Source organism: Rhododendron vialii, chromosome 1a (assembly GCF_030253575.1).
Source record: "Rhododendron vialii isolate Sample 1 chromosome 1a, ASM3025357v1".
Lineage (NCBI taxonomy): Eukaryota > Viridiplantae > Streptophyta > Magnoliopsida > Ericales > Ericaceae > Rhododendron > Rhododendron vialii.
The window spans coordinates 45,167,893-45,182,362 of record NC_080557.1 but is presented as its reverse complement, the minus strand read 5'-3'; the positions used below and the strand labels follow the sequence as shown (position 1 = coordinate 45,182,362).

General features: G+C 37.0%; 1 protein-coding gene across 1 annotated transcript; it reads left to right on the top strand.

Annotated features, from left to right (window-relative positions):
* The first annotated feature begins 9,004 nt into the window (after nt 1–9,004).
* Nucleotides 9,005–13,086, top strand: LOC131320138 (RPM1-interacting protein 4). Its single transcript, XM_058350739.1, has 4 exons — nt 9,005–9,338; nt 11,330–11,941; nt 12,630–12,821; nt 12,933–13,086. The coding sequence occupies exons 1-4, from the start codon at nt 9,333–9,335 to the stop codon at nt 12,960–12,962; spliced, it is 840 nt and encodes a 279-aa protein (XP_058206722.1). The 5' UTR covers nt 9,005–9,332; the 3' UTR covers nt 12,963–13,086.
* Nucleotides 13,087–14,470: the final 1,384 nt, after the last annotated feature.

The window sequence follows — 14,470 nt, the reverse complement described above, 5'->3', positions numbered from 1 at the left end:
ATGACGAAGATTTGAACTTTTTCCTTTTCCTTTTATCAAAAGGAAATATATGGAAACCCCACTTTTAAGAAATTTTTCAGTGCCGAGCGAGTACCACGTCACCTAGCTGATGTGGTGCCTAAACGGATACATTCGAGCCATTCAAAAATGTGTTAGACGATCTAAATTGAAACACTGCGTGACTTTAAACCACGTGGTTGTGGGTTCGATTTCCACATACGGCGATGATGAAGATATGAACGTTTTGCTTTTGCTTTTATCAAACGGAAATATCATGGAAATCTATGGAAACCCCACTTTTGAGAAATTTTTCAGTGCCGAGTGAGTACCACGTCACTCGGCTGATGTGGTGCTTAAGCGGCCACATTCGAGCAGTTCAAAAGTGTATTGGACGATCTAGATTGAAACACTATCTCTCCTCCACCCCCACACTCTCTCTCCTCTTTCTCTCTCCAAATCCGAGCGGTCAAAAATTGAAATGGTTGGTCCGGATGTACCGAGCGGGCACCACGTGGTACCTGCTCAGCATTGAAAAATTTCTCCAACTCTGATCTTTGAACAATTGTAATCTTTGTCAATCAGTCTCTATAACTCCAAAATGGAGAATTTATGTGACATATTAAGGAGAGATTTTATAATTTATTTTATCTTTTCTTCAATTTTTCATATTCTTCATAGGGAATCTTGGAGGGACCAAATCATTGAACACTACACCTTCATTTCGAAGACCAAAATCTCTAAAAATGACAACCGATCCCTACAAAATTCTTTCATAAAGCACACAAAAAATAGAATAAATTACGAAATACCCCCTTAATATGTCACATATATTATCCATTTTTTAAGTTATAGAGCTTAATTGAAATTGCTCTTAGATATCTGGGGGTGACGGAGATTGAAGGACTACTGTTTTTTCTTTCTTTGTCCGAGCATGGCATGGGGGAAAATAAAGACAAACAGAAAGGAGAGAGTCGAGAGACACTAGATAGATAGAGCGGTGCTATTCACACAGACAAAGGGGGCATAGATCGTGCACAGATCTTGATGTGGGGTCCACTACGGGTCTCACACAAATGATCCGAGTCGTTCATTAAATTTGAAACATTTTTTCAAGAGTCCCCACAAAAAATCAGATCAATCCGATACTTATAAATACTTGATCTAATCATCTAACTTTTCATTCAACTTTGAACTGAATAAAAACTTATATGATTAGATCGAGTACTTATAGATATCGAATCAAAATGATTTTTCACGGGAGCCTTTGAAAAAATATTTTAAATCTAATGAACGGCTATGATTTTTTATGTGGGACCCGTAGTGGGCCTCACATTGAGATCTATGCACAATTTGTGCACGCTTTGTCTGTGTCAACAGACTTTCGCAGATAGATAATCAACTCCCATTCTATGGGCCACCCCTCGCTAGCAAGCTGGTGGCGATGGTGTTATCATTGGACTAAAAATTTCGGCTGTTTGAAAAAGTAATACTTTAATACGGCCGCAACATTCTGCATATAAAAAGTGTGTGGACTTTTTCATGTTCTTATATACTGATAATTTTGTCTGTGAATCTTAATAGTACTTCCGAAACTTTTAAATCTCTCCATGGGATTAGATTCCCACCCACGATAAGGAACATGAAGGCCATGGAAATTGGACAAAGAAGTCAAGAAATCCCCCGTGAATCTCGTAGAGGGGGAGGAGACGGAAAAATCGTTACACCGAAACGTTGTCTATGCAATCTCGACCGTTTAAAAACGATTTTAATGGTTCAGATATTTTATGAGATTAAGACCTTAAAGATTAGTATTTAGCAAATCTGAGCATTTGATTCTCGAATAAGAGTGCTCTTTCTGGAAGAATCGGTTGGGAATTCATTGATAATGGAATATGATGATTACATGTTATCGTGTTCGTCTAATCTAACTGTTACAAAGACCCATTCCACATTGGGAGACGGATAATTAAGAATTTGAGTCCAGCGACAAATTGATCAAACGGCCAGGTGTTAGAGCCACACATGTTACTTGTTGATGTTCAGCTGTCGCGGTAATTTTACAATTGACGATACTTTTCACAACGACCGATCGATGCCAATCTAATGCGCCGAATCAAAGAGTGATCGATGACAATCTAATGCGACCGAATCAGAGAGTGATTCATAGGGGGCAAATCCATCGAGAAATTAATACTCAAGAGTACCAATTACCAAGTCGTGGTCTTTCCTTTTGAAATTTGAATGCTTCGCTGCGACCTTTTCCCACACAGTTGAAGATTTTGACCTCTTAAAAAGTCAAACACCGGTGTGTTTCTCTTCCACAGAAGCAGACAAAACACACGTATTGACCAAGGGAGGACGAGGACAGTTCAGCCAGCTCAGCTGTGAAGCTTTCTTTTTGCCTTAAAACACTGTGACTTGGGCCGCCGTAACAGTTCGCTAGGTTACCGGCTGCGGCGGTCACTCGCTGATAAATCCCCCCATTTATTTGTGTGTTTACTGGTAGCTAGACAAATTCACAAGTTGTAGAGTTTGATGGTTTAAATAAAAAGTTGAGTTAAATTCTTTCCACCTTAGGAACTATGTGGGGTTTTCACCATCCATTGCAGACCCCATCGTATGATTTTTTTTCAGTAATCTGAACCGTTCATCTTGTAGGGCTCGCAGAGTAGTATATGGACTCGAAAAATCATGTTTATAAGATATCAATAGGTACATCAAAAATTAAAATTTACACTAGTTTATAAAATAGACGGTCATGGATTGTTTAACTTTAAACTTATCTACCGTTGATTTTGTAAACAAAAATTCAATTTTTTATATATCAATCCATGTCTGATAAAGCTGATTTTTTTTGCAAAAATATACTACTCTGTGAGCTCTACAAGATGAACGATTCGGATTATTGAAAAAAATACGCAGCGGGGCTCACAATTGATGGCGGTGTTTCCACCTAAGGTGGATAAAATTTATACTCTAAAAAGTTACAGGGAAACAATCTTGGAAAATTCATTGCAAATTTATTTAGATTTTGAAGGGCTTAAATTACAACAAAATTGTTATGAAATTCAAAAAGTACGTGAAAATGAGATTATCATGATTTGCTAAATGACTCAGAGCCCGTTCCAGAAACACAATAAGAACTTATTTTTTGTGTAATAAGAAGGCTTGTTCCGAAAAATAAGAAGGCTGGTACTTATTTTGGAAGAATTTATATAGATACCGACCGGCCGGGAGAGAAATCATACCGGTGGCCGCGCCGGACCGTCTCCGACCATCGGACGGCCGATCCGAGCTGTCCAAAAATTCTAAAAAAAAAAAACGAGGGGGCTTTCATGGAAATCAATGACATCCGATGTGTGTAGGGTACTTGATCTGAGCACCCCTTTTCCGTGTAGGGTGCTTGATCATATATACAAGGAAAAGGGGTGCTCGGATCGAGCACCCTACACATCTCAGATGCAGTTGATTCTCGCGTTGGCCTCCTCAGTTTTTTTTTTTAGAATTTTTTGATGGCTCGGATCCGCCGTTCAGTGGCCAGAGACGGCCCGACGCGACCGCCGGTACGATTTCCTTCTGCCGGCGCCCATTATCATAGCAACAGTCTTATTTTTTGTATAAGGCAACTTCAAGCTCAAAAATCATGTGTTTACGCAAATAATTTTCCTACCACTATGGATCTTATTTGATAGATCATCGAGATCTTTAATACGGTGCAAAAAAATTTGAATTTTTTTTTTCATTTACATTATTTTTTAGTTTGAAAATGTGAAAGAAACTTTTTATTTGGATTTTGTGGAATGACCCTTCTTATTTTTGAATGAGAAGTGGCAAAATAAGTACTTATTTTTTAAGAAGATTTCCGGAACGGAGCCTCAGTTGGTTAGGCGTATGACTAAATCTATTTATGACTCCTAATCACTAAGAGCATCCGTAGTAGACTAATAAAAATTGGATAATCAAAAGTTGTCACATTACATTGATTATTATCCATTTAAGGGGTTGCTAAGGTTAGCAACATAAAGGTCCATAATGGTATAATTAAAATTGGATAAACAAAATTTGCCACATTACTTTTTCAAACTAAGAAAAAACTAAAAACTATTAATATAGAAAACTTTTATTGTGGAGTAATAGTTTTCAAACTAATCAAATTTGTTTATTAGAAATACAAAGTAATTTTCCTAAAACAAATTTTCAAAAATTATTTTCTGAAGAAAAAAAGTTTTCAAAAAAAGAAAACAATTTTTGAAAAAAAAATATTTTTGAAAAAACAGTTTTGTGTAAATTTTTTTAAAATAATTTTTTGACAATATGGTTGAGAGAGGGGAGGAGGAGGAGGAGGAGAGATGAAGTTTTTGTGTGACGATGAGTTTACTTAATTGGAAAGATGTGGGGTTCACTAAATTTGATTATTGACAAAAAATTGCTAGTTTTGATTATCCAATGGTTGAAATTTGATTAGTTGTTAAGATTGGTTATTCCGATATGAGCATTTTTTTGAGCAAACATTACTAGCCTTGGCAACATTTTGATTTTGATTAGTCCACTGTGGATGCTCTAAACTCTTTCAGGTCCACTCGCTCGAATTTTCTTATGATCCGGATTTTCTCTTTTCCAATCGATTTGCGATGATCTGAGCCGCTCAATGTGTTCAGAATGTGACTTTAAGGGTACCCGCGAAAAATCAGCAAAAAAAATGATCGGGAAGGGCTTGATCCGAGCAGTTTTTACTGAACCGTTCAATAAAAAACTGTTCAGATCAAACCCTTCCCGATAATTTTTTTTGCTGATTTCTCAGAGGGTTTCCTTAAAATCATGTTCTGATCATTTTGAGCGGATCGGATCATCGAAATTCGATCGGGAAATGCGAGGTCCGGACAGTCCGGACCGTAAGGCGTCCGGACCTGAAAAGAACTATATATATATATTGATAATCAAAAGGGTGGGAAGGGGCGACAAGCGTAGTAACTCCCCATTAGGCGTGATCATGGGGGCTCTCTACCCGCCAATAGAATGTCCGGTTCGTCTTTAGCATACATGATTCTATGAACTTTTTTATCTTTCATGAAAATATATGATTTGATATTTGGGAGACCGTCCCCTTTTGTCTTGCCACTGTTAATGAGCTTATATTTTTCCATTTTCACTGCACAGTACAAGCAAACGACATTTTCCTTCTCAAATTAGTCAACAATTAAAAGTTTTTCCCCCCCTCAATTGAGCATATTTTTTCAATATTTATCATAAACCTAGAACCGAGAAGTTTTTTTTTTTTTTTTTTTTATGGGTTGATTGGGATAGTACAAAATGTTAGTATGAAAATTACTTCAGGCTAGATGGTCAACTATAAAAAAAACACAACAAAATAACTCTTAAACACAAACAATTATAACCATCATAGTATCAAACAATAACAATCACAGCATCAAACAATGATAACATCAACCCAATAGAAAAACTCTACAACGGGAAATCAAATACTGTCTTGATTAGCCTCTTGTAATCTCTTGCTTTGGAATTGAGCTATCCGAGTTGATAACATATTTGCTGATAAGATCGCCCGCTGTTTCTAATACAAATTGAGGAACAAATTAATCTCAACTAAACTTTAAAATCAATGTGAAAAGAAAAAGAAAAAAAGTGACATCCTTTCAACATCAATCACAATACCAACAAAAGCACATACGATCCAATAGAAACCACTCCTGATTGAACACAAACACAATAATAAAGCACTATAAAAAGGGAGATTAATGAATCAAATCTTGTCTTCATCGGCTTCCAGAATCTCCTGCTTAAGAACTGATCTAGCCGAGTTGATTACATTAATAGAGAAAAATGTCACTACATATTTTCATTACGAGATCATCCGTCTGTCTGTTGTCGAGGGCGTAGCTGCCTTGATACTAGTTAGGTCACTTTAGCCCACTTAGGCCCTGTTCGGCTAAAAAAGCCATTGGCTTTCCCTCCAAAAATAAGCCAAACAAACCCACATAAAAACAAAAATAAGCCAATAAGCCATTTTTTTCGTCTTTATTCAAAAAATATTGGATTTCGATCAAAATTTTATACTTTTTAGATTCCTCTTGTCATGAAGATGCAATAATCCCCAAAAAAATGAGGATAAGCCAAGTGATACGAAAAAAATTTGAATAAGGACAAAAAATAAGCCACTTTGGCTTATCTGTCTGAACACCCCCTACTTTGACTTCTCAATATGATGTATTAGATTTTGCACATTGTTTTGTAACTTTGACAGCCACAAATTGTTTTAAATTGCCTAAATTTTCTTTTAACATAATAAACGATGTAAATGCTCAAGCGTACATTTTCTTATCCTAGCAAATAAGTAATATTGCAAACGAGGCTATCGGTTATTTTTTTTATCAATCTACTAGGGTTTGTCCGTGCCTAAAGGCACGGCGCAACGTGAGATCTAATTAGTGATAATTGTATAATTAATATTATTTGAGAGAGAGAGGAAGAGCCGTAAGATTTATGGAGCAAATGAATAATTAGGATTTATAGATAGATAAAATTCAAAAACCCTCATCCCTTATTACGTAGATATATTAAAGTTGACGGGCGTCGATTCTAACGTAAAGTTACATTTACTAAACTATATCTACTTTTTCTTCCTCCTAATTTAATTATTTCTCCATTTAACAATAAAAGAAAATTTTCAATATAGTAGTACTATTTTTTGACTCCACTAGTCGAAAATCTTAGCCCTTGCCTACTGTACCCGACGAGATTCGACGGTGGAAATTAATGGTTTATTCGGAACTTGTGGGACAGAAGAGAAAGGAAGGGTACAATAGAAAATTTTCTCGCCAATAGTCCCATTGTTTGGTTTAGAGAGATAGACGAGAGAAAATATATAAAAAAATAAATTTATACTCCAGGAAAAGCGAGGCTCCGTTCCGTTTTCTTTCTAAACCTTCTTTTTTAAAAAGAAGGTAATTTCAAACTCAAATATAACGATAATAGAAAATAATTTTTGATTTTTTTTTGCAACTTTTAAAGATCTTAATGAGATCTATCAATCAAAATCTATATTGGCAGGAAAATTATTTGCGTAAACACATGATTTTTGAGCTTGAAATTACTTTCTTTTTCAAAGAAAATGGAACACTCGAAATATTTTGCTTAATTAGGAGCTGAGCCATCCGAATAGACTATTTTTTGAGGTTTCTATTTTTTTGAGGTTTCTATTTTTTTGTGGTTTCTATTTTTTGTGATGAGATCAGACGTCACTGCCTCTGATAAAGAATCGAATGTAAAAATATCATGAAAAAATTTCAAAACCAGTGTGAACAGAAAAAACGTGCGCCAACCTTTCTTCATCAACCCTTGCAATTTTATAGTAGTAGTATAGTATTGGAGGTGCCAACTGCCACTGATTTATTTTCCTTCTTATCTAAAGTAATCCTTGTGATGTAATGGAGAATCTAAAGATTCCAATTTTTACAACCCCACGAGATTACGTTTGACCGCCAAGATTTGAGATTTAGAGGTTTGTTCTTTCTTAGGATTTGAGGTTCGAAACCTAGCTCTCAGGTGTTATCCATTCTTTTAAGGCCAGTCACTACGGAGTTTTGCTCTGGTTTTAATTGGACTCCCTGAAAGTAGACAGTAGAATTAGACCCACAAAATTAGAGGAGGTGCATGAAGCTGTGGCTCAAACACCTGAATTGTAAAAAAAAGTTTCCGATATAGGAGACTTTCTCCATATTTAATTGGACTCTTTGAAAATGGATGGTAGGATTGGACCCGCAAAATTAGTCGAGGTGTGCGAAGCTCGCCCGGACACTTGAATTGTAAAAAAAAGTTTCCAATATAGGAGATGAATTTGCTCGAGATTTAACTGGGCTCCCTGAAGGTGGACGGTGGGATTGAACCAGCAAAATTATTCGAGGTGCGCGAAGCTGACCCGAACACCTGAATTGTAAAAAAAGTTTCCAATGTAGGAGTATACTATAAACCAAGTTGTATAAAGTAGCGTGTGAAAGCTAATTAAACTAATAGTTCAAGTCAGCGAGTGCATGGCATTAGGTTTATAAATAAATTCTGTCCAGAAGCCGGCTGTTGGAGATTATGGAGAATAATAAATCCACATAAATCTAATGTTTTTTTTGCACACAAGTGGCATATTTTGAGATATATGAATAAGGTGTTTGACTTAAATTCAGGCCTTTATTTTCCCATCTTCAAAATTTTGTTAGTTTATGTCAATTCGAATCAATCATTCGTCTTAACGAGAATAACGTAAAAAGGGAAAAATCATCAGAAAAAAACTAGTAAAAAAATAACGGAAAACAAAGATAATTCGATAATTTTCCACAAACGGTGATGATAAATCATAAGCTTTTGCTCTCTTGCCAAAGCTATGGAACATTTTACTCCCCGTCTATTTTCTTTTCATGTTAAAACGAGTATTTTTTTTTTCCAGCTTTGATCCATGTTTTTGTATCTTTTAAATTTATCACGGGTTGATAAATACTTAATTAGTCTTGTTTGGTTGTCGTTTAAAGTGTGATTTCATCACCCATTTCAAGAGACAAAAAATTAAAAGAACGAGTAACACGTGCATTGCCTAGACAATTTAATTTATTTTTAAGTGTGTTTAACTTAAATATTGAACTTACAAGCAGTTGAAAATTACTCTAGTTTTTTTTTTTACCCCCGCTTTTCAAGTTTATGGATTATTAATACTTTAATTTAAACTACTAAAAATATCTCAATGAACCATATTTTTTTTATCAAGTGGAAACCTATTATAGATCAAACTAATTAACCATTTTTGGGCTTTTATTATGATATATACTACTCCGTTCGTCTGAATTTAAGAGTTCATAGTTCAATTATAACTTGATAAAAAATAAGTTATATATTATTATATATCTAATATGAATTTTTTTATACATAAAGCATAATTGATTGAAAATTGTACGAATTCTAAAAAAAGACTATTTAACCTGGAGATTACTAACTTCTGTACATAGCTAAAGTCATTTGACATTTCAGACTTCACGGAGGAGAGGGAGTAGAAACTAGAGAGAGAGTAGAGGGAGAGGGAAGGGAAGTCAGGAGAAATGGTCAAAAAATTACCGGTGGCGTCGGTCAATGGTTGATAAACGCCTCTCTGTTGATCTCTCTCTCTCTCAATAGCTGTTCTGTTTCCTCCTTATTTATATCCTGTCGGTCGAAGGATTCAGCTGAGGGAGTTCTCAGCAATCATTGAATTGGGTTGCGAGCAAAGCTTGTTTTTCCTCTAAAGCCTTCTCCTCCTCCCTTCTGCTTCCATTTGACAAGACTGGTGGATAGACATGGCAGTAAGTTTATCTGCTGCGTTTTTACCTTTTGTGCTGTGCTGTGATTTGATTTTGTTTTGTTTGGTGCACTCTTTTCTTATGGGTTGTGTTAGTTTTGTATGAAAATATATGCTCTAGTTATTTGGTGCTATGGGTTTGGATTTGGATGCGCTGCTGACTGTTTAATCAGTCGGAGAGGTAAGATTTAAGATGAGATTTGGTGGTCTGGTAATTAATATCTTTTCATGTGCATAAGGGTTCAATTTGTTTGGAAAAAATAGGGTAATTATCAACAATCCGTAATTCCACCAATAGAAGGTTAGGCCTGTAACTAATTCACCAATATGATTTGTTTACTTTGTATTTGAATCAGACTGCAAACTGAGGAATTTGTGACTTTGTATGCCCTTTTTTGCAAAAAAAACTGTAGAAATATCTCTGGTTGTTGTTATTGGACCTGGAACTCGAGAGGATGGGGTGGTGGTGGGGGGGAGGGTGGGGGGTTGGCTCGGGGTTTCAGGTGGGACAGTTTATTTGTAAAATCAACTTTGAAAGCTGAAGGTTTCGTGTTGGAATTAGGTTTGATGCTTCATAGAAGAAATTAGAAATATGTGCTTGTGCTTGAAGACCTTTCTTCACTTGCTAAGGTAGCTTGAGCACTTTAATAAAGCCTTGAAGTCATATCTTATGCCTTAAGATTATGATTATGGACGGTACAAGAAATGTGGGTACGAAATACTGTGCGTGGCTGGTACTGTAAGGTTTGTGGAATATTTTGATTTCCTATTTCATCTAGATCCATCTTGTTTGACTTACACCGGCAAGTTCAGTGGTTGTTATTGTTTGTTCATAGTGGTTTTGGGCTTCGAATGTTAATTGGAAAATGCAGGTAAATGACTCTTCTCGAAGGCTACATTTTTGGAGTGGATGAAATGCAAGAAAATCAAGTAGTATCTGTTCGTAAAGGGGTAGGGGGATAAGACTTGAAAGCCAAACTTATGGCTTGGTAATGGGATGTCCTAACGTTGGACTATCCTTTGTCTTGAAGGCTTCATTTCGTGAAACTATAAGTTGATAATTTATCTTTAAACTCATCCACTCTCTATGTTTTTTTGATAAGCATCTTCCCTCTATGTTCATACGTATATAGGGCTTAACGGCTGTAATTACTTAATTGAAATAGATCTTCGGCAGAATTATGACTGATACCTAATGCAGCAACCATGTAAGATTCTCAAGAAGTTTTAAACTGATCCTTGGGCTGCATCCACTGTATTGTGCAAATGGCTCCACAATTTTTGTGTGATTTGTAATATTTCTTGTCTGGAAAAGTGAATATGTTTTGTGGATTATATTGTTAAACTTCTTAAGTTAGCAGTTGAAAGCTCTGTGAGCATATGGACGACATTGATATAAACGTGAGGCACTGTTGAGGACCCATTAATCATAACGGGTTCCAGAGCATGTAGTTTCTGCTCAATTCCCTTACACTATTGCATGTGATATGCATAGTTGCATGAGCTATGCAACGTATTCCTACGAGGATTGCCCGTACATTTGCTGTATGGCATCAAATTTGTTTGTTTGTTTGTTGGGTGTCTGAAAATGTTTTCGGAAAAAGGCTTCTGTGCTTGAGCTCTTGTACAGAATTCAATTATTGCCTACAGGAATACAATGAGTGTAGCCATGAAGCACTAGCCAACAGTAGAGGGTGTATATCTACATGCTAGCCAGCAATGCTGTTTTGTATGTGGTGCCTAATACATGCCATAGTATCCTTCAAAAGTCAACATCATGCTCCGACTTTTGACCTTAGAAACTTGTTACTTTTCCTAGATTCATGAACCCAGTTATGGCTTGTGTCTGAGTTTTCTAATAAGTGCGCAGTTGGTGAAGTATTGGCAATTATGTACACCCTCCCGTGCCTTGATCCTGTCAATTGCTGATCAAACACTGCCATTGTTCATGAAATACATGAGAAACCTTTTTGATGCTCTTGTTTACATATGCAGCACGGCTCACATGTACCAAAGTTTGGCAACTGGGAAGGTGCAGACAATGTTCCCTACACAGCCTACTTCGACAAAGCACGGAAAGGTAGAACTGGTGGGAAAATAATGAACCCAAACGACCCAGAAGAGAACCCAGATATGTTTCGCAACACCTCCCCTCCAGCTCAATCTCCTCCACCCAAAGCCAGAGCTGAACCAGAGGTACCAAAAGTCAGGGGAGCAATAAGGCCGGGGCATGAGCGGCGAGTAAGTAGGGAAGATGGTGACCTTAGGCAGTTCAATGGATCTCCAGCACATAACGACAATAACAGCAGGAGAAATTCAGGTGAGTCGGCACATCAACGTAATGCAGGACGGCAGGTAAGAAAAAGTGCTGGGTCTGAGCACAGCATTGAGAGATCACCACTGCATCCGCAATATCAAGCAAAGGTAGTGCAAAGTGCTGGGTCTGAGCACAGCGTTGAGAGATCGCCAATGCATCCACATTATCAAGCAAAGGTCGCGCGCAAAGGCAGTGCATCTCCTGGGTTGGAAGGGAAGAACTCATTTGATAGTAGCCATGGTACTCCTGGGAGGTCCAGAATGAAACCGGGTAATCGGGGCGATGAGACAGTAAGTTTTTGCTCTCTGATTTCTTATCATCCTTAATCCACAATTGGTATACACGTGAAACATTTCGTTACTTATCAAGCTACGCAGTAAATTTTTAAAGGCTCTTTTTAGGGACTTTGCTCGTAAATTGGTCCAGGTTTAATTTAGCTGCTTCATTAACGAACCAATCTCGCATGCTGATAAAAAAAAAAAACCAATCTCACTGGTTGTTGCTTAGTTTAGTGGTACAATATTAGTCATACCATGTGTTAGAGCATGAACCGAGTCTAACAAAAGCAAATCTTGTTAATGCATTGCCAGAGCCCAGAGGTGAGTTTGTCGTCAAATCCTCTGAGTACCCACTTTGGCGGGCCAAAGCTGAGGAGTGGCCTGTTCATTAAAAATCTGCTCTTGTTAATTAAGTTTGCGTTATTTAGTTTTTTTATGTAAACTTATCAAACCGTAGAAAAGCTAGTTCTACAAACACGAGGCAGTGGGTTTGAACCTGAGGACACCGCCATTAATGAGGACTAACTTTGGCGTACTTCAATTTAACAGATTGCTAGAGACGATAAAGGGGTAGGTATAAATAGGCGTAAGTTGCTTCTTTTGGTTAACATCCTTGCCACCGTTTGATTAGTTTATTTCCATAGGGACACCCCTCCTGCTTATATAGGATTCTGACAACGAGTCTTACTCATGTTTGCAGCCCGAGAGAGGCGCCGCTGTTCCAAAGTTCGGTGATTGGGATGAGAATAACCCACAATCTGCAGATGGGTATACCCATATCTTCAACAAAGTGCGAGAAGAAAAGCTCATGGAGGCCGGTAAGTCGCCGACTGTGGGTAGTGAGCGAGCTTACACTGCTGCACGGAAGCAAAAATCCGATGACGATATGAAGGTATGTTTATTGGTCTCGATACTATGAGTGTATTAGTGTGAAGACTTCATACTTGTTCTTGGACATAATTCCTGACTTCCCTTTGTTGTTTTCCTCTTCCCTTTCCGCCAGGGTTGCTGCTTTCCATGGTGTAGAAAATGAGGACTTTTGGATTGTATTTCTGGATTTGTTGTAAACTGTGCAAGACCTGTTTATAGCTCTGAGGGATTTCCCCTATGCGGAGTTACCTTCTGATGAAATATGCATTCTCTCTCTTTTTGTGCTATTGTGCTTCTAATATGTTTCTGAGAATTTGAGGTCTTTGTGGGCGAACATTTATTTTCCTTCTTTTCACTTGGCTTCCCAGTTTCCCGTCTTGGCTTAGAGTGTGTTTTCAGTCATTTGTTCAATTGAAGTTGGATAGTAGAAGACAACATACATATTCATTATTGGTTTCTTTTTAGCAAAGGCTGTCTTCCTGTCCTTTTTCGCATATCCGGCCCTGAGCCAAAGCTCGAGTTGCGGTCGCTTTATGCCCCAAAAAATGTACGAAGTTTACGTGTTCCTCCTATTTGGTACCGCTTATAATAGTCCAAAAGAAAAATGGGCTCTGCCTTTAATTTTTGCTTTAGACCCTCTAAAAATCAGGATCGGCCCTATTTTTTCGTAGAAAAGGTACTTCCAGTGCCATGTGGCCCATGTCTTGCGTGTAGGATCAAGAGTGACTAGGGAAGGAAACATACAAGGCGATTGAAATTGATGGGATTGAGCTCTCTTCACCAGTATTGGTGAAAAAAAACGAATGGTCGCCAATAATTTGGTTGGATAGGAGTAATGGTTTTCGTTTGATTTAAAATCACGCTTTTATTATATGTTTGAAAAAAATGGACTTCTAGAAGAAAAATAATTGGAAATTTAAAATAGAAAAAATATGAAGATTCGAATTTTTCTTTTGTAATTTATACTTTTTTCTGGTCACATCTATCAGCAAGAGTATCAACATCCTCTCTACAATAATTGAATTCAAGACCTCATTACACCTAAGTCCAGCTACGTACATAACTGTTGGGCCAACTGCTTTCGTTTAGAAATTTGAACTTGGAATGAGAAGATTTATCACTTCTGAAATGGAATGGGACTAGCTATCTAAAATCCAAACAAATGGGTCTTTGGTATATGAGTATCTCCAACCCTACTCTTTACTTTTACTTAGAGCAAGTTCTTTATAGTTATTTTGGCTTACAAAAAGGGGGAAAATACCCCTGCAACAGAGAAGGAAAACAAAGAGGTATTTTGCCTCCATCTACAGTTGTAAGCTAAAAATAGCTTACAACTGTTCATAAGCAATTCATTTTTTTATTTGTTCTCTCTCTCTCTCTCTCTCTCTCTCTCTCTCTCTCTCTCTCTCTCTCTCTCTCTCTTTCACTCTCTCTCTATTAATATTATTTTAATAAAAAATAGGTAAAATAGATTGTATTGGTGTAGTGTTAAAAAAAAAGTGTAGATAAAATGAAAAATATGCACTGTTCAAGAGCTTTTTTAGAAAATGACCGGTAAACTTGCTCTTAGTATGTAAAAAGTAGTAGAAAAGGAGTACATCTTTATTTTGCCTATTCACTTTTTCATCTATGTATTCCAACCCTACTCTGTATTTTTTTCATCTATATATA

What these genes read in the sequence shown, in the direction of transcription:
- LOC131320138 (XM_058350739.1), top strand. An exon ending in GTAATCGGGGCGATGAGACA is followed by an intron (nt 11,942 to 12,629) that starts GTAAGTTTTTGC and finishes TCATGTTTGCAG; the next exon opens with CCCGAGAGAGGCGCCGCTGT. An exon ending in AATCCGATGACGATATGAAG is followed by an intron (nt 12,822 to 12,932) that starts GTATGTTTATTG and finishes CCTTTCCGCCAG; the next exon opens with GGTTGCTGCTTTCCATGGTG.